The sequence below is a fragment of the Parasteatoda tepidariorum genome, chromosome X1 (assembly GCF_043381705.1).
Source record: "Parasteatoda tepidariorum isolate YZ-2023 chromosome X1, CAS_Ptep_4.0, whole genome shotgun sequence".
In the NCBI taxonomy this organism is placed as follows: domain Eukaryota; kingdom Metazoa; phylum Arthropoda; class Arachnida; order Araneae; family Theridiidae; genus Parasteatoda; species Parasteatoda tepidariorum.
In genome coordinates, this window is record NC_092214.1 from 62,284,986 (window position 1) to 62,297,161 (window position 12,176).

The window sequence follows — 12,176 nt, forward strand, 5'->3', positions numbered from 1 at the left end:
TATATATATATGTAGAGGGTGATTCTGAAAAGATGGGCAAACAAAATTTTAGGAAGTGATAGTACACACCCAAGCAAACAATTTTTATCAAAGGATGCATGGTCGAAAACAAAACGCAAAGGTGCTAGCACGTTTGGAAAGTTGTTTGATGCAAACGTCTTATGTATGACACTCCCATTGAATCTGCAGAAGAACTTGTCGCCAAGCTTTCGGCCGCTGCAGGGAAAGTTTGTGATATGCCTGGTGTATTTCAAAATGTTCGCCTATCTTTTCCTCGCCGTTGTACTGCGTGCATAGCCGCTGCCGGCCACTGTTTTGAACACTTATTGTAATCACATGCCATTAAATTTGATTTTATAATTTAACTTCATCGTTCTTTGTGTGTTTTTGCATATAAGAACATAAACTTTGACGCCCTCTAGCGGTTTTGCGTTTTTTTTTCGACTATGCATTCTTTGATGAAAATTCTTTGCTTGGGTGTGTACTATCACTTCCTAAAATTTTGCCCATCTTCTTAGAATCACCCTGCATATATATATATATATATATATATATATATCACAGGAGCTAAAAGGTTTTATTATTTTATAAGTAAAGGAATTAAAGCTTTAACGAAGACACAAGAGCAGCAGTCTTGTCAAATTTTTTACTAAGGTTTTTAATCACACTCTTTAATTTATGTCTAATTTCTTTTCAATACAGTTTTTACAGATGTAAAACTCCCTTGTTAAATAACTTTTGCTGCTATCATTCAGTTATAAAGAGGGAAAGAAAGAAACGAAAAAGGAAGAAATAAACTTTCTTCTTAACTTTATTAATACAATTGCAAACTAAATTAATAACATTGTAGATATAATTTTAGTTGGACATAGATTATTTTTATTGTGTTTATAATCTTTCAGTAACTAAATAATAAGCCCCTGGTTTCATAATATAATTAGCCACTTCCGGAAACCACCGCATGTAAATGCTTCAAATTTTAAATATTTTTGTGTTTAAAACCGTTTAGCTAAAAATCAATTACTAATAAGAATGGACTTGTATTGCACCAATGACAGAAGTTTTCAATTCACTTCTTGAATGTTCTGCTCAGCAACTACCTTTTGACCCATTTTTGTGAATATTCTGTCATATTTGTGAGAAAGTATTTAAAATGAAATTTTTAGGACGAACGGAAAATACATCTACAGAAAATTTTAGATTAATTAGAAATCTGGAAATCTGGAGATCTGGAAAGGGAAGTTTAATGTTATCTGGAATATTTCAAACCCATATTTTAAAAAAATTACTTTTATTAACTACTTTAAATACTGTCGACGTCATTAGAAAATGTAAAATTAAATGTACAGGGTATTTATTAGTTACCACTCTTATTATGTATAATCCGAATCTTTGTCAAAAACAATGCAGAAACATAAATAGTGGGGTTAGAAAATTAATGTGCAAATGAAAAAAAATACAAAAACATTATCAAAACCAAAAGAATTATTTGACCTTATACTAAATAATATAACTAGACAATAAACATATAATACATGTAACTAGACATTATGAACAGAAAAGCGAGATTAAAAATAAAAAATTCTATTTAATTTTCGAAAAGAACTATACGATTCTTAGAAAAAACTTCCGATCTTATTCGAAAATTAAACTGATGTTTTTAATCATACCTCCCTCAAATATAAATAAAAATAGTTTCAAAAATATAAAAATGACGGAAATAAATATTCGATGTATAATTTAATTTTTTGGAAGTACAATTTAAGCTTAAATTGTATAAATTTTTAGAAATATTTCTTAACTTGCCTTGCTTTAAATATTACTTTTGTTCATAGATGTTCAGTGTGAATCATATTCGGATTTATTACTCCCATAATTCGTAATCTGGGAAATATGGTCCCAATAGTTCGGTCAGGAGAGTGGTCCATGTTAATTTTAATTTTACTTTTTGCTTATTTCACCATATCTCGAGAACTTTCTAAGCGAATTGAAAAACTTTTGCACACAATAGTAAAATTCATTTATCCAAAGATAATTCCAAGCAAGAAATATCTTTTAGTAAATATTTGTTTTTTTTTCTCCTTCGTTTATCTAATAATAGTCGAAATAATTTTAAATTGTAAAGTATACAGATTTTTGCATCATTTTAATATTATTTTTCATGGAAAAATACAAAACTTGTGTGAAATCAATCGAATAGTTCCTGAGAAATCAAAATTTTAAAAAATCGTACTTTTAAGTCCTAGTCGTACCCTAGTAGTACAGTTATACCCTTTTAAACCATTAAGACTGTATCCTAGTACATAAAGATCCGATCATTAAATCAAAAGTTATTATGGGTGATCCGTTTATTTTTTTACGCAGTGTGCAATTAAATAATTCATAACCAATAAAATCTTTTTTTTTTTTAGTTGTTTTCTCATCGTAAAATAATGCAAAAAGAAAAGTTTCAGAAAATTTAAAATTTGAAATTTACGTGTTTATTTTTAATTACTGAAAAAAAAGTTAATGGTAACTTAGTAGCTTTTATTCCATCTTGCATAGTTAATAAGATATGGAAATTTAAAATAATGGAATACTTTACCTTTTCAGGATATTTTTCTTCCGCTTTTGCACTATTCCGTGATTAGTGTTTTCAATAAGTGAGAATTTAAAAATTTATCGCCATCTGTTTTATTCTCAAGGAAGATAGTTTGATTATAAATGTCCTTTGGTTAGTGATAATTGCGAGAATGTCATCATTTATCTGTAGTAATATTCTAATAATATTTCCATTGTACATATTACATTATTGATACCAAATTCAAAGTCAAAAGCTCGCACAAGTGTTTTTATCGATTCATGCTTAATCAGAAACCAGTAAAAAAATACAAATTTTAAAATTAAAAGTAAAACACTGAACTTTAATTGCTTAATTTTTTCCAAGCCCGTTATCTAAGCAAAATAATCAAATACCATCAATACTTTGCCCAATTCTAAATTGTCCAGTTAAAAGTTTGAAATTTAAGGAAAAGTAAAGGCTTTTTTTTTGTTTTTGGTTTCAAAATAAGAAGCTTTTAAATCATCATCGTCACATGTGGTTATATTTTTGCAAAGAAATGGTATTAAGCTCTTTTTTTTTTATTTTCCCGATAGATTTCATAACTAAAAAGTTTTCTGGTTACAAGCTCAAGGCAAGTTCTGAGGTTAATTTATAAATGTACTATTCCATTTTTTCATTTCTTTTCTTTTCTAGAATTTGTGGAATTATGAATAAAAATGTGAACAGTCTCCTAGCTTCTCGAGTCAGCACAGTATACAAGTCATGGTTATTCTCTATTTAGTGATTCTTTTTAAACCATAGACAAGAAAACTCAGGTTTACTGCATAACCCTGCTCGACAGAAAACTAATTTTAAAAAAACTCGAGATAAAAATTCAGATATACGTGTTTTTATATGGTAGTAAACGCTTGCGTATGTTGTTGTTTCTAATGACACTTGGACAAGCGAATTAAGTCAGGAAGATGCACCTTTCGTTTGACAAGAGAGCACACCAAGGGTGAAAGTATGTTATAGTTCAGAATTTTACGGATAGATGGCAGCATCACTCATTATGTTGATAGCATTTAGACATCGATCTGAAGAAGAAGGAAATTTTCTCTAGTTCCCTGTAACCAAGGTGATGCTCAGCGACCGATCTTAGTGATTCCGCAGACTTTACGAGCACGCATATCTCATGTACTTTGTGGGTCTTAGTGGAATCGAGGGTCGAACCTCGCCCGATTCTTTAACCACTGGGCTACCAGTCCTTGACTTAGGTAAAAGTGTTCGCTATTGCTTGACATGGGATATAATGACGGTTAACTTTTTATTACAAAGCGATCATGACTACAAAAGTTATGCAAAGCTTCCTAAAGTATGCTTCACAGAGCAAAAAAGGCTAAATTATTAGCCTGTATCATCATATATCGAAAATAAATTGCTGAAATGATTCTTTAACGACTTATCAGTGTATAAATTTAACAAATGCGCTTACAAATTAGTTTTAATAAAAATGAAAATTAATTTCTTTTATTTTTTATGATTTAGTTGAATGATTTAATTTTTATATGTTATAGTTTATATGTATTTGCTACATTGAAGTGAAAGGGTTTTTTGCCTGGTGACTTTCATTTTTTCAATTATATTCGATCACTTCTCAGAATTTTTCAACTATATATTTCTTTCGAAGAGGTTCAAGCTGATTAAAGAAGTCTGGTTGTTTAATATTGTCTAGAGAAAAATTTTGAAAATTTTTTAATGACTTTGTGTTCTGCGAGATTCATTCGTAATCGGTTTCATATGTAAAAATATGTACTGCGAGATTCATTCGTAACCGGTTTTATATGTAAAAATATTTACCGCATGATTCATTCGTAACCGGTTTTATATGTAAAAATATGCACTGCGAGATTCATTCGTAACTAGTTTCATGTGTAAAAATATCTATTGCGAGGTTCATTCGTAATCGGTTTCATATGTAAAATGAAGCATCATATTATTTGTTTGAAATCACTGTGTGTGCCGGGAAATTTTTTTTAGAATATATTTATTTAGTTATTTTATTAATTTAGAGCAAAACCGTAAAATAAAAATAGAGGGGGTGCTGATATCACCAAGAATAAAAATACATTTTGAGTTAAGTAGAAAACTCTATGGAACGGTCCTTTAGTTTAGTACATGTTTACTATAACTCAGAATTACTATTTAGCAATTCCACACTAAATTTACCTTAAAAAAATATGTGTATTTGGTATTATTTAGTTGACACTTCCTAAATTTCTTATAACTTTATTTCACGGGATTCGTCTAAGAAAAGTTCTAGCGAAAGAATGTGCGTTATATTTTTTACAAATACCAGTATCGAGAAACGTTGTTAAAGTAACGCACAAAATAATTTAGGTCAATAAAAACAAAATTTACAATGTATTTGTATTATGAGGTTGATGTAAAACAAAATTTACATCAACCTCGCCATTTATAAAAACATGTTTTTAAAGAATGAAAATGGTCTGAGGTTGCTCGTTCTTTCAACCAGTCCAGAACCATGATCGCATGACCAGAACATACGTGATCACGCGATTCTCCCTTCACGTTTCGTAAAACGAGTCTTTCTGACTCTACCATGGAGCTCCATGGACTCTACCGATCAAAGATCATACGAGCGTGATCACTATTCAGTACTCCTGTATTACATCTTATATTAGTGCGTACACGTACTCTTTAGTACTTTACGCGGTACTTGCGGTCTTGGGGAAGTGCTTGTTTCTCCTTCCGTCGACCCTGAAGGAGAAAAAGAGTTAGTTTATTTTGAATTTGTCATTTTGCATTTCCTTGACAAGTTTTGTAATTTTTTTTTTTCTATAGCGTATGGTTATATTTGATATTATTTAGCAAACACTTTGATATTTTTTAATACTTTTTTTCTTTCCACTGAAAATGTTTCACATTTTTAAAAGATTTACATGAGTGAAAAATCTGAATCTTTTGCTCCAGTCTAGTTGGAAAAGCTCTCAGTATTTTCTATCTAATTGATACTTTTTTAGAATTATTATAAACAGAATCAAATTGTATGTTTTCAGGCTAATTAGGAATTCAGATTGAATATACTTAGGCTGATGGCAGTAAACCTTTAATTAGGTTATTTACAATAAGTTTATCACTAATCTAGGCTTATTGAAAACTGCCTGAAATATATTAGACTAAATGAGCAATAGCTGTTATATATTTTTTAATTAGCCTAAAACTTCTTTCAAATTGCATCTCGAATCGAATTAAATTAACGGTCAGTTTTAATTTGATAAAGAAAATACATTGAATTATTTAAATACCTATTAGTTACTAATTCTTTCATCTCATTTTTTTTCGTTGTTTCTAGTAAATTAAAAAAAATGAAGTATTTTTTAAGAAGTGTAAATTATGTATTTGTTACTCTCAATATATAACACTATTTTATCTTAGGTCTATTTTATCTTTTATCAATTTTATATTAGGTAAGGCGATTTGAATATTTTTAATTAAATAGGAAAAGCATTACATTGCATTTCGGCTAAAAAGCATTAAGAAATTTATTCCTCTTTCGGTTTAGTCCTTTCATGTAATTCGTAAATGAGATTATCACTAAATTAAATTTGTCAAACTTTTTTTAAATTTTATATTGAATAGAATAAAATAAATCTTAAATCTTAGATCTCTTAGATCTCTTAGATCATGATTTTCTTTTTCATTGTTTCCAGTAAATAAAGTTTTTAGTACGATTAGTATGCTAGAGTCTCTACTACTTTGTGACTGAAATTATTTCATACTGAAATGACTCCGTGCTCATACAGATGTTTCGTATTTAACCAAGGTTAATACTTTTAAGAGTTATCAAAATTTTTTGATATACTAATTCAAATATTTTTATTGAAAAAAACATTTCAGTCGATCAAATAATGAAATAAAAACACATTAAAATATACATAAAAATTTTCTGAGATACTTCTGAAAGAAGTCTGTGAAATGAAAAATATTATATTTATAAAACCAAAATCAATAAAATGATAACATAAGAAAATTTGGCCAGGATGAAAGAAGCCTGAGAATTTGACATCTGAAAAGCTTGGTTTCATCAAGTGTTATCTGAATCCTATCTGAGACCCATCATTCATACCCGCTAAACAGTTGTTAAATACAAAGGCAAGAAGGCAAATTAAGAGATCAAAATCATTTGTAGATTGTTTATAGTCTCCAATCATTATGTATTTTTTTTTTAAATTTTAAGACCATGAAGCAAAAACCATTTGAAGGTTTTTTAGTCTCCTCTGAAAAAATTAAATTTTTTTTCTTTTGAAATGGCAACTTTTTTTACATATTTTTCTTTACGTTTCCCCGTTTTAGAATCATCCAGGCCTTATTGTAACAATATTAATACAAATTTGATATCCATTTCATAAGAAATTGTTAAAAATACATTGATGTACGATGCACATAGGATATGGGATATGAATGACGTCATAAAACTCATGCATATGAATTTTCCGCCATTTATGTTGCAAAATATTATTGCTGATGGAAAAAAAATATATTGGATAAGGAACAACTAAATGGATAAGGAACAACTAAACACGTAAAAGAACAACACATTTTCCTACTTGAGAAATATTTCGAGTTGCTTTGTATTATAAGTTGACTTTTGTTCCAAATTTTAAGACAATGGGGAAAAAAACATTATTTGAAAATTTTTTAGTTCCTTCGAAAAAAAAGGGCTTTTTTTTTCTCCTGAAAGGGCAATTTTTTGTAATATTTTTCTTTAGATATTCCCCTTTTAAAACCAGCTGAACCTTATTCTAACAATGCCAATACGATGCCTTTCATTAAAAATAGCTTAAAATACATTGCTGTACATAGAGTATGTAAAATGAAAGATGTAGTATGAGATAAAGATAGAGTATATATTAAGGAAAGATATTCATGGATTTGAATTTTGTGCCATTTGTACTATAAAATATCATTGCTGACTGAGAAAAAGAAAGTGACAGCAGCTTGTTCAGAGTTATTATTAAAAATGAAGCATTACATAAATGAACACCTCATTTTCATACCTAAGCAATATTTTGAGCATTGTCGTGTCATTTCCTGGTCGTGTAGTCATTATCTTTAATACATATTTAATAATCCTTATCAAAAATGATGTCAAAAGAGTCGTTTTAGGGCTCTCAAATCAATATTTATGCGTGGAAAAAATTTAATCGAAATTCTGTGATACACAAGTTTGAAAAGTAGGATGTAAAACAACAAAACCAGTTTGACTGCCAGATGAAACTTTCCGGTATTTCCAATAATTATCTTTCAACTCCTCTCTTCTTCCTGAACCAATTGAGCCTATTTTTATATTTTCAGTACCGGTTTCCTCAGTAGTGATTCATTAGATTGCGAAAGTGTTTTTTTTAAAAAAAACTTAAATATTCATTTACGATCCTTCAAGTGTATACTATTTACTTCATTTTTGACAAGGATTCTTAAAATTTGAATCAAAGACGGTTATAATTATTAATATAAATTTTCGACCCTCAATTTGCCTACTTTTTAGCCTTAATTTTTGCTGAAAAATCTAAAAACACACGTTAAGGATGGTCTTTACGTAACATCCTGTATTAATATTTATGGTTAGAAATGAAACACAAACTGTAATATAACAAAAAACTTTATTAATTTAATTCAAAAACTGGGCAATTCGTAACTATTGCCCCCTTGCAAATTGTACAGCCACTACTGCTAGTCCAATAGCTTTCTTGTACCTTCCATCGAATTACTCATGAACAATATCTCGTAATTTGTTGTGTAATTTTTGATAAGAAATCTAAGAACACATTAAGGGTGATCTTTAGGGAACACAATGTAAAAATGTTTATGGTTTGAAGTAAAATAAGCACAAACTGTCCTATAACAAAAAACTTTATTAATTTAATTCCAAAACAAGACAACTCATAATTACTATTCCTCTGGAAATTGTACAGCCCCTACTGCTAGTCCGATAGCTTCCTTGTACTTTCCATCGAATAACTCATAAACCATATCTCGTAATTTGTTGTGTAAATGGGAGCTTATTTGATTAAATGGAATATTATCATTTAATGTATATGTAATCTCAAGATCTCCAAATTTTGTAATTTGGAAATTCTTCAATGATGGAACCCTAATATGTGGTGAAGAAGTGATATCAATAGATGCATATGTGTTCCCAAGGTAAGCTATTACTCCGAAATCATCTTGACGATAATGTACATTATTCGAATGTCCAGTAAGTTTTTGGTATTGCGCTTGATATTTAATATCAATCTGCTCAACAATAATTTGACACTGAGCTGTTATGTTGCCAGACCTCCAAACAGGGGCCTGACAATTCTCCCTGACTGCTCCATCAAGGCCAGTCAAGTTACCTGAATGATATAATACTTTGGCGTTAACAACGGTACCATCAGGTGATCTGCTTTGCATATTATGAGTAAAATTTGGTAATTCATGTAGACTAAGTCCAGCATCTTCAACCGCTTGTATAAGTTGTAACATAACCTCATCAAAATATTCATTTACTTCATCCACAGTATTTGCAGAGTAAGTCCGAAAAACTGAAAACGAAGAAGAAATGTGATTAAAGAAATAAACAAGACATTAGAAATTATGTATAGAAATCATAAAAACGGAAAAAAGATATCTCTTAAGAATCTTCAATTAAATGGTGAAAGCAATTACAAGCTCAAAAAACGTTTCTTTTCTTTTTCTTTCTTAAAGTCTGTTAAAAATAACCTCTAAAATCTAGACACCTCAGCCTAATGACTTCTAATATTTAAGTATAAGATTAAATAAAAAGAATAACCACTCATGTTTTTGTGAGAAATAATGTTACCGTAAACTGGGGCGAGTCTACCCATTTTAGGTTTATTTAATTTTCACTATTTTAAATTGCAAATAAAATTTTTTTAACCGACGGAGGACTTAGTTCAGACTCTAAGGAAGATGGCGCTGTAGTAGTTTGATCCGTTTTTATTTATTTGGTGTCTTTTTAACCGACCTGTTCAAACGTCTTTTGAGAGATTTGTATTGAAAATCAGCAAACTTTTAGTTGGTGCTCCGTAAGTATATTATTATTATTACTATTTTCACTTTGGTTAAGTGATAAACTTATCTAAGACTAAGATTACATTAATTTTATATAAAAAAAAACAAAAAGAATGTAAGTTTTGCTGTTGTAAACAAAAAGCCAGAATTCGCGGGGCGAGTCTACCCATTCGTATTTAGTTTTAATAAAGCATAATAATATAATTTAGAACTTTGTTTATATTAAAATTAAGTCATTTTAAATGAATTTGAGTATATTATTTTAATTCTGCATTGATAAATTTATCATTAATAAGAAAATTTATAGGTTAAATATAAATGTAAATATAAAATATGTTTATTTTACCTATTTTTTCAATTTTTATATTACAAAATTAACTTTTTTTATTTAATGCAAGTTAAATAAATTATTATTTATAAATTATTATTACCTCCCAAAAGAATGGGAAAAGGATTTTTCATGATTCCCAATGTTTGAATTTCGATTTTGTTAATAATCTTTAATTATTATTATTTATTAATTATTTAATTGTAAATTTATATTAATTTTAATTTATTTTTATCAACAATAATCAGAAAAAAATTTTATTTCATAATGTTAATGATTATAAAAACAAAACTGTGATCAAAATGTGATAATCGATCAAATACTCAATTTGTGTCATTTTATGAATAAAAAAATGGAATATATAATAAAGTTATGAATTTTACTTCATAAATATCCTATATAGTAACTAAAACAGAGGTCGCCAAAGTGGTTTATATAGACCCCCAGGGGTCTATGTAACAAAAGCGGGGGTCGATCTGAGCAAGGGGGTCGAATAGGGGTCGATCCGAATCAGAAGGGTCGATTGGGGGTCGAAGAAAAAACAGCTCTTAATACACGAATCACACATACCTAATTGAGTATGCAAAATTTGTGAATTTTTTTTATAATTGACTTAATATCAGTTTCTTTATAGAACATAAATTAATAAACGTATATTTATTCAGGTGAAACAAGTATTTACGTACCAGTGGCACGAACTCTGCTCTTCTGGTTTATAAGTCAATGTGCGCTTGGCCAAATGTCACGTGTGACGAGAATTGACGTTACAAACGCAAATATCATACGCAGTTTCAGTTATCTTTGCAAACTGTGTTGAATATTTGCAGAGTCATTATTAAAACTTTTATGTATAGACAGATCATCTTCAAAAATTGAGCGACGATTTTAAACTGGGCTTTGTTGATTTGGAAAGCGCCGGTTTCAGTCACGTAAATTCAATCTTAACTAAGTATAGAAATAAATTAAATGTGGAGTTTTGAGGGAATTTAAGATTAAAATTGACCAATTTTGAACCCAATATAGCGAACCTTACAACAACAAAAAAAACACCAGGCACACCCATCTCATTGATTAAGAAGCAATAAATCTGTAGTTACTTTGCTTATTTTTTCATAAAACTATTGTTGCACAATGTACTATTACTTTAATGTTCAAAATCATAAAATAAATGTGCAAACACAGTATCTAAGAGTTTTATTTTAATTAACAGAAAATTACTTTTATGGGGGTCGATGGAGATTTCGAAAAATTATATAGGGGTCGATGATCAAAAAAGTTTGGTGACCCGTGAACTAAAATAACAATTTAATAGTAAAATTTGATTATTTACAATGTTAACATTCATTTTAGTAGAATGGGTAGACTCGCCCCATACGAGAGATTTGTCAGCAGTTCTATAAAAATATACAGTAACAGCGTAACTGTTAATACTTTCTAAAATCGATTTCACAGCTTTAAAGAGGGATAAATAGCGATTCCGAAACACCTATTAAAAGCCTTTTTTCTTTATTATTTACAAAAGTTGACCACTTGAAAGTTGACAAACTGAAAAAATGGGTAGACTCGCCCCGTTTTACGGTAAAATAGTTTAAAGCTATGCACAACTTATAGATTGACTTTGTTTGAAATTATGCATAACTTATGGATTATTTGCGGGCAATTTATAACGCAGCAATAAAATTTGAAGATATGCTTTATTTTACAATATATGTATATACACCGAAGAGCCATTTCACTATGACCACCCTGCTAATAACATGTAGGACCACCTTTAGCCCTCAAAACTGCAAGCACCCGCCGTGGCATTGATTCCACAAGGTGCTGATAGGTAGTCTGAGGTATTTGGTACCAAGTGCTTACCAACTGGTCCTGCAATTCCCTCACATTGCGAGGGGGTAGCGTGGCAGCACGAATTTGGTTTTCCAAGTAGGACCACAAATGCTCTATTGGATTAAGGTCAGGTGAATTTGGGGGCCAAGACATGACTTGAAAGTCACTGGAATGTTCCTCGACGATTCGATCCTTATGACATGGTGCATTATCCTGTTGGTAAACATCATCCCCGGCAGAAAAACAGTTGCCATGAATGGGTGAACCTGATCTGCAACTATGTTCAAGTAGCTTACAGACGTCAGGGATTATTCTATGAGGATTATGGGTTCTGATGCTCCCCATGAAAGCATTGTTCCTGGGCGAGCCCATAATGTAATGGCTCTTCAGTATATATAT

The 12,176-nt window shown here is 29.8% G+C and overlaps 2 protein-coding genes across 3 annotated transcripts in view; both read right to left on the minus strand.

Annotated features, from left to right (window-relative positions):
* Positions 1-2,749, minus strand: part of LOC107452626 (mite allergen Lep d 7-like) — a 6,927-nt gene extending 4,178 nt beyond the window's left edge. Inside the window, exon 1 of one of the 2 annotated variants that reach the window (XM_016069164.3) lies at positions 2,585-2,749. The gene's annotated coding sequence lies outside the window, so the exon portion shown is untranslated. The remainder of the gene's footprint in view (positions 1-2,584) is intronic. The other variant, XM_016069165.4, reaches the window with a different exon arrangement.
* A 5,437-nt stretch (positions 2,750-8,186) lies between these two features.
* The window catches only part of LOC107452603 (uncharacterized), an 8,718-nt gene continuing 4,728 nt past the window's right edge, over positions 8,187-12,176 (minus strand). The window contains exon 3 of the mRNA XM_016069113.4: positions 8,187-9,129. Within this exon, the coding sequence (XP_015924599.2) occupies positions 8,495-9,129 (635 nt within the window). The 3' untranslated portion in view covers positions 8,187-8,494. The remainder of the gene's footprint in view (positions 9,130-12,176) is intronic.